We start from the raw sequence: 17659 nt of genomic DNA, 5'->3' as shown, positions 1-17659 counted from the left end.
AAGGCTGGGCGTTTGTCTTTTTTAAAGGAGCAGTCACCAGATTGCTAGCTCTTTGAGATTGCCTGTTGGCTTGGTTACCATGTCTTCCAGTTTTCATAAGAAACTGTAAAGTGGACTATTTTTTAAATGAAAGCCTTTTAAAGCAGGAAATAATTCACTTTTTAAATGAAAACCCTGTGCATTATGTGCTTCCCCATTGTATGCTTCACTCTATTATGATTTTTATTTAATTATCAGCATAGATTTGAAAGTAATGTACTTACTGCCAGAAAGCCCAAGAAATACAGCGATCACCTCCAATTCAACAAACCAGTTTACCTTTGCTCCAAACCTGTGTGCTCCCCAGGCTTCCCTTTCTGTCTATATTAACCTCGGTGTTCTAATCATTTCTGGGCTCCAAGTTTTAGTGTTTATTTCTCCTCTTGTCTTTCCCACCACAAACTCAAGTCTGTTCATATTTTTTTTTATGATGAATTTTCTTTCTCTTCCTTCCCCTTCTAGCTAGCTCGTTTCTAGCCCTACCACTGCTCCTCTGACCCAGATTCTCCCTGTGTTCTAATTCCTATCACTGCCCAGCCATGTTAGCCCACTTTCTCAAATACCTCTTTCAGATACCTCATGAAGTCTCTTCTCAAAAAGTTGTTTTGGGTCCCTGTTGCCTACAGTAAAAATCCCACCATTTTTGCCCAGATCTCCGAGTTGCAGAGTAGTTTCATCGTAGTTATCCATCCACATTTCCCTGGTATTCTCTAATCCCATCTCCTTAAGGTCAATTCTCCCTCAATCCAACCTCCTGGCCAGGGCTGTTCAGAACCTTGTGGGCGTTTCTGGACAATGGGTGGATCCTTTCCCTACACCTGGTCTGCTGAAGTGGGGTTCCCTGGCCTACCCCCAGATATTTCTTTTGGCCTGGGCCTCCATGATTGTCTGAGCTGCAAGAATGGAGTGGAATGAAGGATGCCCGCAGGTGAGTCCTCCTCTAGCTTAGGGAAGAGGCAGCAGAAGGGAGAAGGCTGCTTGGTCTTTAGCTGCCATTGGACCCTAGTTGGGGCTTCTGTGGAGAGCCCTTGTTTTGCTGCCTGACAGAGTTCCTTCTCCACATGATTTCTGCTTCTGCTCCCTCCCTCAGGGTAGGAATTCTTGTTGTTGTTGTATAATGTGAAGCTGTGCTAACCACAGGCATTCTGCAGTTTGAGTGCAGTGCATGCTCATTGGCCTTGCAGCACCCACGTGTGCACACCATTGGATGTTGGAATGATTAACTTGGTCACTTTAACCTACAAGGGCAGCTTGTTGGTCAATTGGTGACCTTTCTTGTTCAGAGAAGTCTTAGGAAAATTTGTTATTTTAATGACCTAGTGATATTTCACCAAAAGAGATTCTTTCTCGTCTGCCTCAGCACTTTGTTTAAGCCTCTGATATGGCACAAAGCATCTAGTGTTACAGTTATTTGCACATGTGACTGTCTCCCATTTTCCTCTCGGGTCCATGCAGCAGCCACTGCTGCTTTGTGTGTCTCCCACAGGTCTGGTGTGTGGCCAGCACTCGGTGTAGGAGATGCTTGACTTTCTCTGATGATGCAGCCCGAGTTTATCAGGGACCGTCAATCTTAACTGTCATTAGTGAGATATGAATGTTGAGTGATTGCTAGTTCCCAGCTAAATGACAGGCTGTTCAAGTCCTCTCAGCGTACATCTCAGATTCTGTCAATGACAGGTTTTACATACGTTATCTCCCTTAATCCTCATGGTAACTCTCTGAAATAAGTAATAATATTTTCTCCATCGCAGATTTTTACATGACATTGGCTTGCTGATAGACAAAACCACAAAATCTGCGAATGCCCAGGGCCCACTCTACCAGTTCAAATAGATAGATGATTCGAAAAAGTAATACGATAAAATGATGTGTTTGCTAATACTGGCTTCCCATTCTAATACGAAATCTTTGGATGAACTGTTCCAAAGATTAACCTGGGAAACAAGAGATGTACTAACGTGAAACAATCCATACTGCGTAATAACTTAATCTTATTCTTAATTTTTTTTCAAAGAAGGAAGAAAATACATGACTAGGGAATTGTACTGGGTTCTCAATTCTCAGGAACAACGAATTTTACTTCTTAAATCCCTTTTCTTTAACAGGTGACGGCTGTGGGCACATAGTGTCCTATCTGAACAGTGGCACCATGACATCTAAGAATTATCCACGGACTTACCCCAACCACACGACGTGTGAGAAGACAATCACAGTGCCGAAGGGGAAGAAGTTGATTCTGAGGTTAGGAGATTTGGATATTGAGTCCCAGACCTGTGCTTCTGACTACCTCCTCTTCACCAACAATTCCCATAAGTATGGTAAGGAAAGAGACCGAGGTTTCCACGTGCATGAAAGCATTTGCAATTTGGAGGAAGGAGGTTGTCTGTGTCTTGGTAAAATAGCCTGGGAACATTAGGAGAGAAACTTGAGTTTTGTAAACTCTTGGGGTAGCTCACATGGTACATTTGCTTCATAAGCTGTAACAAAGACATCTGAGGAGATGTTACCGTTAGCCTGGTGTGCATGCCCCAGGAGCTTTGTCTGAGTGTGTATCTTGCTGGGAAGAGAATCGGAGATGTATGGCTCTTGGCTAGAACATCTGTGGTGCATTCATTCCTGTGACAAATATTTATTGACTAGTGATCCTGGGTTCAGGAACTCCGTGAGAAACGGGTTGGGATATAGCAATGACAAAAAAAAAAAAACAATACACAGAGTTCCTCCTCCATGGAGCTTGCCTTGGTGGGGAGGGGAGGGAAGGAAGGAAAACAAACAAATGCATCTATCATGTGAGTGATTGTGAGAAAGAAAAACGAGAATGAGAAAAAGAAGCCATTCTAAGGTAAGATGGAGCCTGTTTTTGAGTTGTTTGTGCTACCGAATGGGATGGTCAGAAAGTCAGAAGGCTTCCTCACTATGGGATCTGGCCTAAACAGGCAGTCGGACATCCCCTCAAGGGGTCCCAGATTGGAGAGGGTGCAGGCTGGGCTGAGGGACATCCCAGACCCCCCAACCCCACGCACGAATTTCGTGCACCAGGCCTCTAGTTGTAGACATAAACATAGTCAGCGTCTTTTGTATCCAGGTACGTGCTGGGCCCTCACATAGATTTTTCCTGCACCCTTACATCCTCCCTGCGAGGCAAATATTAACTCCTTTGTACGAAACTGCATCACTATGACATTTAAGGAAAACGCCAAGGTTCGCACAGCTAGACAGGGCAGAAAGAAAGGTTTATATCTGCCCTGTGGCTCCAGATGTCCCCTCCTTTCTCTTGGTTCCACCACCTAAAGAAAACTCCAACAAATTATTACCTTTTCCGGGTGACCAGCCCACTATTACATATATAGCAATTTTGTTTCAAATGCAGGTGTCATTAATACTTGGAACATGTTTTTAAAATAAAATATTTAATGATGCTGAGAATTTTCTTTTGTTGGTACTTTAAAGATTTTTTGATTAGTCATGCCAGGGCAAATACAGCAGACGAGGAGAGCAGAAGTGAGCAATAAGAGGAATACATGAACAGGAAATTAGAATATTTCAATCATATAAGCATATTTTAAAAGAATTAAGTGGTTTAAGGGCACGTAGCAAGTATATACACGCATATATCATATATGTTGCATGTATATGTTTGCATCTTTTGTGGTTTTGAAGAGCATTTTGGGAAAAGTTGTTTATTTATATATGTGTAGTACTTATAATATTTAATCCAGTGTCTTGAATGTAGTAGATACTTGGAGAATAAATGATTTTAAAAGTAAATCAATACGTTCAATGACAAGGAGTCAGTTAAGTAAAACAAGTTACAGTTACTAGGAATATTAAACAGCTATTTGTTTAAAAAACTGTTCATCTAGAAAGTTGCTTATGCTATATATAGTGTTAGGTAAAATATGAATATAAAATAATGTTATGATGATAAAAAAAACAAAAAACCCTTTGAGTAAAATAAGTCAGAACATAACTATAGCAAAATGCAAGGACTTTAGAAGGTTTCACTATGGGTCTTATGTCCTCGCTTTACTTTCAGTTCTTTCTTTAATAAACATGTTTCTTAATAAACAACAAATAGATTTCTTTGGACCAAAACCATAACTAGACATAAATGTGAACCAAGTTCAAATAGTTCCTGGTCGTGCCCTGGTGTGCTCAGTGGTTGAACATTGACCCATGCACCAAGAGGAGGCCGGTTTGATTCCCGGTCAGAGCACATGCCTGAGTTGTGAGCTTGATCCCGAGTAGGGGGCGTGCAGGAGGCAGGTGATTGATGCTTCTCTGTCATCAATGTTTCTCTCCTTTCCCCTCTCTCTTAAAAAAAAAAAAAAAAAAAATCAATTAAGAAAAAAACAGTTCCCTGGTCAGTTTGAACTTTCCTGAGGAGTGCAGGCATCTACCACGAAGGAGGAGGAGGCATGGTGCTTTGTGGTCCTGCATCCGAGCTCAGGGAGTGGGCATTCCTGGGCTGTTGCCCAGCTCCATGGGAGGGTGGGAGGCCCCTCAGAAGCTCTCATTGCCACAGGCGCTGGCATGACTCTAGAGGGAGATCCCTAGCGTTAGCTCAGGGTCCTAGGGACCCATGGTACCATTTCCTGGGTCTGGTAGAGAGGGTGCCCGCTGAGGTGCTACAGGGGAGACCTTATGTTTGAATACCTCCTGAAATTCTGGAATTTGATGGCTGTTGTGATTACATGTTTGGCTAAAACAGCTGAATAATTTTAGTTTATCCCGCTCAATATTTTTCACTAACTAACTTATTGCTCATTTTTCACTAACTAATTTATTTCACTAATTTATTGTTAAAACCCAGGGCCAAGAGATTTTAAGATTCAACACTCTCCAACTTTTGAATATGCAGATAATGTTTTGAAAAAGAGTAATGTTTTCTGGCATTGGTGTCTGAAAGCGCTGCCAAGAGTGGACCTCCTTGGAATGTGATTGCCGTAATCGTTGTGAATATGCTGAAGTTTTGCAGTTGTAATCACTAAGTCTTGCAGTTCTTTTTTAATGGTTCACCCCCAGGCCAATTGTCTGAAATGTTTGGTTCATATACTTCACATGCTTTTTATCATTCACACTCCTCTGGCAGCAAAATGCACTGTAAGCGGTGTGCCCACACCAGCTTTGACAGTGATCAAGCAAAAGATGCACTTGATCTCATTGATGTGAAAAGGCCTGACACATGCAAGAAGGGGTTATTATCATTCTGCTTGTCATGTATTATCATTATGGCTCATATTTCAGATTCGAGCATCAATTAGAAGAATGTACTTATCTATCGATGGCTAAGTTAAGACACTGACTCTCCCTTTCAAATACCACAGAGACCTGAGTGGGGGAGTTTAAGGGGTTCTGTGAGAGCAAGGTCTCTCAAGATCTTGAGGAGCCAAGCACCTGGTTCCCATCAAGACTCTTCCAGTAGGTTTTTAGGGATCCAGGAACAACACTAAAATTCCCCACCAGGGGAAAACTGGGACCCAGTCAATCTTCTTAAAATATCAGGAAAACAGGAATGGGGTCCCAGGTAGCAGTGATGACAAAAACAAAAAAAATCAATAAAACACACACACACCTCTGAATTCATAGCTCTCCATCTGTTGTGGTACCTTACCAGAGGGTTAGGAAGGGTGGCAGAGTCACTACAGATTTTTAACGACGAGAATAATGATCTTCAATATGAATTCACAGCCTTTCCTCTTCAATGTTGTAAGTAAAACAAGGTTAAATACTTTTATCTCATATTTTAAATGTAGGGACGTTGGTATGACACAATGCCTGCAGATCCAGTTCTTTCCACGCTAGAACCTTCTTTGAAATCCATCAACTCTAGTCATTGGCTCTGGGGCTCATGTTGTTGTTGTTGTTGTTGTAGTTTTGTGTGTGTGTGTGTGTGTGTGTGTGTGTGTGTGTGTTAATCCTCACCTGAGGATATTTTTCCATTGTTTTTTTAGGGAGAGTGGAAGAGAGAGAGTAAGACAGAGAGAAACATTGATGTGAGAGAGACACATCAATTGGTTGCCTCCTGCATGAACCCCAACCATGACCCTGGCCTGGGAGGAGCCTGCAACCAAAGTACCTGCCCTTGAACGGAATCAAACCCGTACTCTTCAGTCCTCAGGCTGAGGCTATTCCCCCTGAGCCAAACCAGTTAAGGCTCGTGTTGTTTTTCTAAGCCTTCAGTAGAGCACCAATCTCAGGTTGAGATCATTATATTAGCTTCTCTACCAGATAGGGGTTCCTTGAGCAAGGAATTGCATTTTATTTATCTTTGTAGAATCCCCTATTGTATAGCGTAGTCTTGTAATTAAAAATGCTCAGTACACCTTTAATAAAGCACATTGCATGTAGCTCAGTTTTGGCAGACATATTTAAAAATGTGGATTTGTTCACACTGCAAGAAGATTCACAGGAAGATTCCTCTACCTATAAACATCCTGACTGCATTGAAAGAAGGACTTGATTTACATAAAATTTTAGGACTCTATAATAGAGAAAAGACTATAAATAATGTAGAAGGTGCCTGCAACTAAGCATTCAACTATATACTACCGTGTTTCCCCAAAAATAAAACATCCTCCGAAAATAAGATCTACTTACAGGTATCCTTCTGAGTGAAATATAAGACATCCCCCTGAAAATAAGGCCCCCTCTAGGCTCTGTCTCAGAAACTTTGTGAAACCTAAACTGCAAGAAGTTGTGACTTGGGTGAAGAATTCATGGGAGAAAATCACTGACAGTTGCATTGCAAATGCACTGTGAGCAGGCTACCTTGACAAGAAGTACTCATTTAAAAACAGTGCTATTGCTAAACATTAGAGATTTGGTCCACTGATTCTGAAAGAAATGGAGTCACAAGAAATTCACCAGGAAATTCAGGAATTGGATTGTTATGATGATGTTCCAGAAGATGAGGACATGATTATCTTTGAATAAATGAGTAAATTCTTGATACTGTAGGATTCACAGTTTGTCTGGTTTGTGTTGACAACTACCGTACTACCGTACTGTATACAGGTAATAAATTTCCTTTATTTTCATTTAACAATAAATGTGTACCGTATTCTTCTTCATGGAAAAATAAGACATCCCTTGAAAATAAGACCTAGCGCATCTTTGGGAGCAAAAGTTAATATAAGACGCTGTCTTATTTTCGGAGAAACAGGGTATATGCTGGGTTTAGTCCTTAGAGCTACTAATTTAACCTTCACAATAGCCCTCTGGGAGAGACCTGTTTGTAATATCCACACATAAGGAAACTGCAGCTTTAAAAGGTCAAGTGACATGCTTATGACTCCTTAACTGGTGCTAGGATTCAAGTTTGGGCATCTGACTTCAGAGACCCTTCTCTTAAACCTTCCCAATTTGGTGCGGCAACAACCATCAATCTGATCAGAGGCTTGTGCATAAGATCTGAGCTGTAGTTCTTGGTTATCATTTGCTGGAAGAAGTAAACACTGCTGAGGGCCTTCCCCATGGGAATATACTAGAAGTAGAATGGATTTCTGAAAAATCACTTCCAAACCCAGTATCAGTATAAATTTATGGTTTCAGAATACTTAGTCAAAATGCTTAAGGAGGCACCATGGCCAGTGAACCTAATTATAGTCAGTTAAATTAGTGGTGTTCTGATAAATGGCTTGCACTGTAGGAAAATCAGGAAATTCCAGAATTGTTCTTTTACATTTCCTGCACTTCCACCTCCACCCCCAATATTCCTTTAACCATTGTCAGAGACTCAAGAAGTAAAACCATGTGAAGTCAACTGTTCATGTTCGTATTACACCAGGAACAAGAGAAATGGGAAAGTAGGAAATAATACTTGGTGTTTTGCCTCACAATTGCAACAAGATTTCTGTGATAGTATTTTGGAATAATACATAGCTGGCATACCATAATTAGATCCAAACATTATGTGTTGTCTGTTGATTTTTTTTTTTTAATTCCGAATAAAGAAAACACAAGATTTCTATTTAACAAATGGGTTATGTCTCTACCGGTCATATCATGGAGAACAGACAATTCGTATGACTTTTAAAGAGACAACAAAAGCCTTTGAAGAAATTTCCAGCTTGTATAGAAAGTTGTTTTGAGCCTCAAACACCCTAGAATCTCATTCCCCTCTAGGATTGGGGCTACTTTGGTGGATATTTTTTTGATGGTTTGATTTGGTTTTGCCTTTTGTGCCAAGATAGCATTCAGAAGAATTTCAGACTTATAGAAAACTTGATATCAGCCAGAATGTTCCACACTAGACATCTTATTAACATCATCACAAGCCTCCAGGAGAAAAGGCTCAAACTTCCTCCTCCTCTTTTTCCCCAAATACTTCCCTGGAGACCGCACTGTGATTTGGTTTCAGTAATTACCCTCTTTTGTTGGGGGGAAGTAATGGCCTAGGTGGGTTGTGGGCTCCAGTGTTAGGGCACTTCTTGACATGCCTTGGCCCCAAGGCAAGCCACACCTTTGTCTAGGAATCCGCCCGGTCCATTTATCATCTGTCACTGATTTTTGTCTGGGAACGGGAGACCCACGCTCTCCAGGGACACCGCTTACATTCTTACGTGACTATGGTGTTAATGGCGCAGTCCAGGAATATCCCTTTTTCATGTTAATTTCCTTCCTTTTCAAAGAAAATGGCCCTGAAAATTCAGTAATTTTGGACAATGACACCATTGCAATTAGCCAGCAAGGACAAGCCTTGCCATTTGACTGCACTGAAAAAAAACCGAAAAAAACACAAAACAAATGGAAAAGGGACGGGAGTCAGTGGCGTGGCCTCTGCAGCCTCAGCGTTTCTGGAGATGGTGTCAGCTGCGTGGCCCTGAGAGCAGATCTGGCTCGCGCTGGGCGCCACTTTCCTGGCGGCTGAAGGCCTGCCCGTGGCTGGCTCTGCCAGGGCACTCCTGGGGAATGCCCTTTAGGCCCACTGGCATGCTCTTTGCTGTCACAAGAAATTAAATATGTGCTTCAGAAGGTGCTTATAAAGTTGAAGGTTTTCAGGAGGATTTTTTGTTGTCTGATTTAGGACAGATCTCTCAGGAGTTGGGTTTTCATTTGGTCTCTGTGTTTTTTACCACTGAGAGTAGTTATGCAGGGGAAGGGGTCTCTCTCTCTCTCTCTCTCTCTCTCTCTCTCTCTCTCTCTGTCTCTCTCTCTTTCTCTCTCTCTCTCAACAGTATGCATCCATTTTTAAAACACATCCCTTTTCACAGATGAAACAATAATTTAGCTCCATCGGTTTCAAGCTCAAAAGCATAGACCTACCTGAAGTGACTTGGAAGAGTAATTAACCCTACTGTGACTGCCTTGGAATGTCCAGGGACTCAGGCAGGTGACCCCTGGAGAATGGAGCCTTGCTAGAAATGGCTGCACTAGTGTCCGATTGCCAGAGGATGGAGGGCTCTGGGCATGGCTCTGAGCAGATGGTGCATTCTTCCTTGTTGGACAGTTTTCTTTTATTCACACAAGGGAAGAGAAAGGGTTTCCCCTTCCAGCTGCTCATGGAACAGTGGCCCCAAACAAGGGATGTGTTGAGAGGAACTGGCCTACTGTGCTCAAAGGAGTCAGCTCCTGTGGTTCCGGGCCCTTTCTTCCTGTTGTCCAAGGGATTAGCCCATTGTCTGGGTGTCATGTCAGGTGCCAAATGCCACAGGGCTAGTCCATTCTAAATCATTGATAGCTCTTCCCACAATCCAGGCCTACAGTCACATTCCACTAGAGGGAGAAGTATTCATTTTTCCTGATTTTTCAGCCTACCTGATGAGGCACCTTTCTGCTGTGCTCCAGAGGGAGGGAATTTGGGACCCTAAAGTAGGATGGAACCTGCCTCGCAGGCAAGGATAGAGGTGAGGGGAGTTAGATGGCAAGTCCAGGTCTACGGAACACACAGTACCTGCAGATGGGAAGCAGAACTGTGAGTCCTACACTTAGGTCTGCTAATCGTTTTAGGACTCAGTCGAGAAGGGGTGGGCTTCAGTCTGACTGTGAGCCAAGGCGGGTTCGCCAATCCAGGAACACAGCCCAGGATGGAGAATAGAACCCTGGTCAAAGTTAGAAGTTACCAAGCTTACATTTGAATTTCCAATGATATTGTCTTTGGGAATGTTTAAGGATAGTTGTAGACCCTTTTTACAAGTCAGGATGGAGAACACTAACAGTAACCATATCATTTGGGCACAGAAAGGCTTTCGTAAGAAAAACTCATCCTCGAGGTTGTATGTTTGATACCCTGTCAGGGCACATACAAGAATCAGTCTCCCTCTCCCTCCTTCCCCCCCTTCCTCATTAATAAATAAATTTTTTAGATCTGCTTGCTAATTCCTGTTTTCAGGGAAATTATTGTGTCTTACATACATGACTTTTAAGATGACAACTGAACTTTAACTTGAGTAGTATTGGGAAGGTATTTTATTTCCTTTTTAGCTCCAAATCTAATTTTGTCCTTTGAAAGTTAATTGAACTTCCTATTGCTTTTCAAGCAACTTATTCTAGAAACAATGTATAATATTCTTAATTGCGTAATTTATTTTATGGAATTTCAAAAGGCTTTAAAAACTATTCTGCTTTTTAAGAACTTCATTTTATAAATCAAAATAAATCATACAGGTTAACCAGAGCTACGGCGAGAGAGAGATCGATGTGTATGGAAAAAGCTACATGGGAATATGACGTTTGCCATGCATTGGACAGACACTTCATTCTGGAATCTCCTTAAAATAGGGAATTTGTTAGTTTCTTGGAGCAAATTTAAGAGGCCCCTAGAATATCATTTTTGTGGTAACATTTTTTTTTTTTTTAATTTACTACCTGTCTTAGTTGGTTACCAAGATACCTCAGACTGAATTGCTTAAAAACAGCAGACCTTTATTTCATTCAGAGGCTGGGAGTCATGGTGCAGGCAGATTCACTACAGTGGCCCCACTTCCAAATTCATAGCCACTCTCTGTGTCTTCACATGGCAGAGGGGCAAGCAAGCTCTTGGAGGCCTCCTTTATGAAGGCACTAATCCCATTCATGGGGGCTTCACCCTCATGACCTAAGCACCTTCCAGAGTCCCTGCCTCCTAATACCATCACATTGGGGTATTAGGATTTCGATACATGAATTTTGAGGGGACACAAACATGTAAATAGTACTTTAAGCAAGTTTAGGAGACTATCACTAGAATATCACTTTTGTGATAAAATTTTTTTGTACTACTACATGTATTTGACTTTTATTTGTTAGTCTTATTTTTTTACAAAAACCCCATCTCTTGGGTTGTTCACAGCTAACTAGCTCTAGCCTATTACTTATCCAGTGTTAGCCATTTCCCCCCTTGGCTTGTCAGTATAATCAGGTTCACTATCAGTCTCAGTATTAAACAAAATTCCAGTTGAGTGATTATTACAATCTTACATTTGTGTTTGTCTGGTAAAATTGACCACTAACGGAGAGAAAAATGCCAAATACCAATTCTTTGTGCTGGTCTAAATTTTGAAATGTGCCAAAAATGTGCTTTATTTTTAGGACCATATTGTGGAAGTATGAATGTTCCCAAAGAACTCGTGCTGGACACAAATGAAATAACTGTTCGCTTTGCAAGTGGATCCCACACTTCTGGGCGGGGCTTTTTGCTCACCTATGCCAGCAGTGACCATCCAGGTATAGCAGAAGCATCAACACAAACCTGTATACTTTTATCTGTCTAAGAATGCCTCGCTACTTATCCCTATCTCTGGACAGAATTGTTACCTCAGATATAGAATTAAGATGTGAGGCAAGAGAGGAATGCAGTGTCATTAAGATGTGAGGCAAGCCCTAACCGGTTTGGCTCAGTGGATAGAGCATTGGCCTGCGGACTGAAAGGTCCCAGGTTAGATTCTGGTCAAGGGCATGTGCCTTGGCTGCAGGTGCAAACCCAGTAAGGGGTGTGCAGGAGGCAGCTAATCGATGTTTCTCTCTCATCCATGTTTCTAATTCTCTATCCCTCTTCCTTCCTCTCTGTAAAAAAAAATTAATAAAATAAGATTTTTTTAAAAAGAAGTGAGGCAAAAGAAGAATGCATTGTCTGTAGTTGGGTCTGAACTGAATGCTTTTATAGAACATGTTAAGTTGATCAACTGACATAAGAGAGTTGATCTCATTTTCCTAGTAGCCTTGGTTAGAGCATCTTTGGGACCCTGTCACCCTTCTGAAGTCTGGCTATTCTCTGGAGTCCTCCACCAGCCTGTTTCTTAGCTTAGGACATGCATTTGATCAAATACCCACACCCCTTTACACACACACACACCAGTGCACCAGCATAGCCGGAGGAGTGTGAGTATGAGCAGGGTGTGGTCACTATCACCAAGTCCCCTAACCATGCAGCTGACACTTGAGCAGGAGAGAACAGAGGCATAGGCTCTGGCCAGGCCTCTGGCACTCCAGAGTAATGACCATGCAGCCTACCCATGTCTGCCCAGGGCACAGAGGTGCCCAGAATTTCTGCTTTCAGTCCCCTCTGGCTGAAGTACTCTGGGAAGGGAGTGTACCATTCATTGCCTTCCTCAAGATCTGGCCAGTGTTTACCAGATGTTACTCCTTAAGAACGATTGAAAAGATGAAGGAAAGAAAGAACTATTGCAAGTGTGGAGTATTTTGGAAACTATACTAGGTTGATAAAAATGGATCAAAATCCACAGTTTCTTAGCATCTCTGTTGTTGAGTATTAGTTTGGTTCCATACGCAAAGAGCACCCTCTTGCTAAGTCCTTGGTCCTGATTGATCAAAGTTGAGAGGCTATTTGTGTTTTCATTAAACGCCTGGTTCTTGGGTCACTCAGGTGTCTCCAGCTAAATTGTTAAATTACAATGTTCCTGAACCTTCTCTATGAACCACACTGGGCTTCCAAATTGTTTTCCTTCTGCCAAAGGAATGAATACACATGATCTTTGTAGGCACGTAGTGGATAGTAACTAACCGGTGTTGGTTTTTGTGTTGGAAATAGATTGTGTTGTCACTCACTGGACCACTATCAGACCATCATTGGTGGCAGGAAAGAGAGATGAAGGAACTGTTAAATCCTGAGGACACTGTGTTCAGTTTTTGTTTGTGTTTTTCCCCGACTACAGACCTTTCCCCATATAAAAAAAATGAAGGGATTGCAATTTAGATTTTTTTAAACTTTATTTTTATTGTAGACTGTTACAGATGTGCTCAGTTTTTGCTTATTTTTTAAACTGAACAATATACATCAATTATAAAGAATAAATGCTTTTTAAAAATTATCTTGTTTTATTTTAAAAGATATCTTTCAAGCCTGGGTATCTTAAGTTCCATTCAGTCTTCTAATTACAATTATCTTTATGACAGATTTGATAACGTGTTTGGACCGAGCTAACCATTTTTCGGAGACAGAATACAGGTAAATATGGGTGTGCTGGCTGGGCGGCAGGCATATGTTGCTGAACATTTTGTTTACCTTGACATTAAACCAGACATTATTGGTATTTATTTTTTGTAAGTCATTTATGTTGTAACTCATGAGGAATATTTGAAATGGTTTCTTATACAGCAGAGGTCAGCAAACTTTTTTGTCAAGGGCCAGGTGGTAAATATTTTAGGTTTTGCAGTCACACAGTCTCTTTTGCATGTAGTCATACAGTTTTGTTGCAATTGTAATCATAGACTAGATGTAAACAAATGAGCAGGGCTGTGTTCCAATAAAACTTTGTTTACAAAAACAAGCAGCAGGCTGGATGTAAGCCCCAGTTTGCTGACCCCTGAGTTCTACCAAAGGACCAGTGAGCCAATATTTTTTACCTAGCCTGTATTGGGGAGTGACTTTTGTTAATTATTTTGTTTTTGGAGGGTTTATTTTGTCTTTCCCACAAAAGAGAAACCTACGGAGAGCAGAAGATGAACATTCCATCCCAGCTTTAACTGGAAAAATGGCTTAATCTTTTTTATGTACATTTCCTCATCTATAAGGTAAAAGAGCCTAGAGCAGGATTTCTCAACCTTGGCACCATTGACATTTCGGGTTGGATGGTTCTTTGTTGTGAAGAGCTATTCTGTGCGTTGTTGGATGTTCATCAGCAACTCTGGCCTCTACCCTCTACATGCCAGTGTGATAGCCAGAAATGTCTCCAGACATTGCCAAATGTCTCTCAGTGGGCAAAATTCACACCCAGTTGAGAATCACTGGCCTAGAGATCATTGCCAACAACAGCTCTAACTCCTTAGAGTGCTTTCTTTGTGGCCAGGTACTTAGTGCCTGGACTTAGCATAAAAGTAACTCATGTGAATGTCCCAACATGCCTACAAAGTAGGTTCTGTTATACACAAAAGACAGAGGCACAAAGCAGTTCAGTAACTTGCCCAAGATTACACACTTCAGTCTACTCAGCGTTAGGCCCAAGAGTGTATGGTCCTAATCATCTCAGACATTCTAATAAATGAGATTATTTTACAAGTAGAGTCAACTCTAGTGTTAATCAGTTCTGAGTCTAGTAGCGAAAAAACAAAAATAAATGTGACCAATAATTAAATATTGCCCTGTAAAGTCGCTTTTCATCCAATGTAAATATTCATCAACATTCCCTAAGATCTTTTCAGAAATCCTGTACAGTGTCAGCGGTGACAGAGCCGCTGAGCATCAGTAATCATTTTCAGTCCTAAAGAGGGGAATATACTGAGTAAGGTAACGGTTCTAGATCATCTAAGCCAGCAATTTTCAACTGGTGGGCTGCAAGAATTTTTAAAACATGCAGGACCTGCCCTGGCCGATTTGGCTCAGTGGATAGAGCATCAGCCTGCGGACTCAAGGGTCCCAGGTTCAATTCCAGTCAAGGTCATGTACCTTGGTGGTGGGTACATCCCCAGTGGGGAGTGTGCAGGAGGCAGCTGATTAATGTTTCTCTCTCATTGATGTTTCTAACTCTCTCTCCCTCTCCCTTCCTCTCTGTAAGAAGTCAACAAAATATATTAAAAAACAAAAACATGCAGTACCTGACTATTTAGTCAGGGACAGTGACCTCTTTTCCCTTACATTGTCAAATTTAAAACATGACAATAGCCAATACAATAATAGCCATCCAGTGTGAATGAATCAAAATGATAACTATTTTTTTGTCAGATCAGTAAAAAATATATTTTTTTTTTGGTGTGCTGCAGAATTTTTGTTATTATGTTTTTGTGCCAGGAGATGACAAAGGTTGAAAATCACTGATCCAAGTTGTAGCCCAGCATTTGTAGTGTTTAGGTAAATATGAGGTATAATGACTAATAACTGTCCACAATCCCTGTGAAATGCAGAAAGCTTTGAAAGACAAAAAATTTTGTAACTCACTTGATTAACGTGACCTTAAATTCATTTGACAGCAAAATTGGTCTAAAATTAAGGCGTCTACTTAGTCTGTATTTGACTTAATATGACTATTTGTGTATTTGACACAGATATTTTAGTGTTTTTATTAACATGTGCAGCCCTCATAGGGTCTTACATAATATACATCATTGGAACTGTCTTACTTTCTAAAATAAAAACCCCAAAAGTCTGAAATAATCTGTCTCTAAGGGCTAGGATAAGTGTCCCCATTATTTTCATTTCTTAATTCCTTGATCATTGCTGCAGTGCTGGACTCCATTAGGAAAAAAATTGTGAGTTATTTATTTGGGTAGTTTTGATAACTACATGTTGTTACTGATCTAATTTGCTAAGTCAGCAGGAGGAAACTGGAAGGAAATGAAGTCAAAGCGACTGCTATTTTGGAATCTGTTTGGGCTGATACATTTCTTTTTAAACAAACCGAGTAAACATTATCGTAATGCAGTGTATATATAGAAACAAGGGCATATGGCCTTCATCTTCAAAGTTGCCATTGTTCTTACAGTATTTTGACTTTTTTTTTTTTTGCATGTTTTTCATAGATGTATAGCTGTCATTCATAGCCTATTGATATGTTGACTCCTGAAAGAATTGCAGATGAGAAAACTTTACATTTTTAATGTGGCTACTCGAATCTTTAGGTTTACATACGGAGTAGCTTCTGTTATGTTTCTATTGGGTAGTGCTATTTGAGTGAATCAAGATATTGCATAGTAAAATAACATGGAAAGTGAAAGTTTCTTAAAAATTCCACTAGAATCCAGAGATGCAATTCCTTGTCATCTTTTTATCCATTAAAAAACGTAAGTTATTTACACATTTTAAATATCTTTTTATAAAGACGAGGTCCTGCTATATATAGTGTCTAGAAATTTTGCTTTAAAATTTTTTTTTCCTTAGACTTAGAATCATTAAGATGCTTTAGGAAAGCTCATTTTTTTTAATAGGGTATATAATGCATCCGTATATAAAATAAATAATTACTATGTAAAACTTGCCTTCAGGGTAACATTTTAGATTAATCTGTGTTTTCATAAATCAGGTTTCTGACTTGTCATTAAAGCAAGGTATTCCCTCCTGTATATTCTATGGAGAAATTATCTTAAGTATAATTTTAATACTTTTACATTTAACTATAATTCCATAAAATATGAATTCATTTTTCTTTTCTTTTTTAGCAAATTCTGCCCACCTGGTTGTAGAGACATAGCAGGAGACATTTTTGGGAACATGATGGATGGATATAGAGATGTAAGTGATTGGGGGGAATGTTATGGTTTTGCCTAAATTCAATACAAAGTAAAATCATGTAAAATCTAAAACTCTGTAGACAGATATACAACTCTCTTTTTTCCTAGAATAAATGAAATACTATAATAAGTACAAAAACCAAGGTTACTCATTACTATTTTTAGCACCTCTCATTAAGCATTTGAAATGGTAAAACAGAACCCTTTTCAACACCTGAGAATATAGTTCCATCTGGTTTTAATAAGAGGCCATCTTTTTGTTATACTTTATTTCTTTATTTTAACACTCCATTTGGTTCATGAAACAATAACCAAGGACATGAACATTCATATCACAGAATAGTGAATGTGAGTCTGACGCCAGTGCAGGCAGCCCTCTGCCCTATTCTTATATATTATTCCCCTCCCTTCTTGCTCCTTCATTTCCTATGCCCAATGAGACTTTTTTGGTTATATACATTTTTCTCAGAGAAAAATTAACTCACAGGAAGTCATTTTTATAAAGTATATATCCTATTTCCAGGTGCACAATCTTTCATTTTTTTATTATTTACAGATTTCTGCACTGGAATTCTGGTGCCTGGTTTTTAAAATGCGATATTGCTATTTAAAATAACTAGTTTTACAGGAATTTGCTTGAGTTATTAGAAATGTGATGGGATTTTTTCTAACTGCTACTGGCATGTGTCTTGAAGCATGGGGAAAGCATACATATTCTAAAAGGTGGATACTTCATCTCCAGCAGGAGGGGGAAAAAACTTGGCTTTAAGTTTTGCCTTTAGCATATCCTGATTCTGAAAGCAGCAGTTTTTGTTATTTTGGTCTTTGTTTCCTTTTTGTGTGTGTTGTTTTTATTTACAAGATTGGCACTGGATATTCATTTGGCCTATAAATTGTTTGAACCTTAAAATGATTTATACCTCCTCAGTTTGAATATATATTTGGCACAGGCTATTTCTAAATTACTTCAGGAAGTTAACTAAGAGAAATAAAAAGTATAGTTTTCCCTCTAGGCAAT

General features: G+C 40.1%; 1 protein-coding gene across 1 annotated transcript in view; it reads left to right on the top strand.

Annotated features, from left to right (window-relative positions):
* DCBLD1 (discoidin, CUB and LCCL domain containing 1) overlaps positions 1-17659 on the top strand; it is a gene marked incomplete at its 5' end in the record, with an annotated part of 55250 nt that overhangs the window by 18022 nt on the left and 19569 nt on the right. The window contains 4 exon segments of the mRNA XM_084890136.1: positions 2145-2357; positions 11551-11685; positions 13375-13426; positions 16570-16642. Of these exon segments, the coding sequence (XP_084746262.1) occupies positions 2145-2357; positions 11551-11685; positions 13375-13426; positions 16570-16642 (473 nt within the window).

Source organism: Pipistrellus hanaki (genome assembly GCF_964339955.1).
Source record: "Pipistrellus hanaki genome assembly, chromosome: 7".
In the NCBI taxonomy this organism is placed as follows: domain Eukaryota; kingdom Metazoa; phylum Chordata; class Mammalia; order Chiroptera; family Vespertilionidae; genus Pipistrellus; species Pipistrellus hanaki.
Note: the sequence above shows the minus strand (reverse complement) of the source record. Positions and strands in the feature narration are given on the sequence as shown.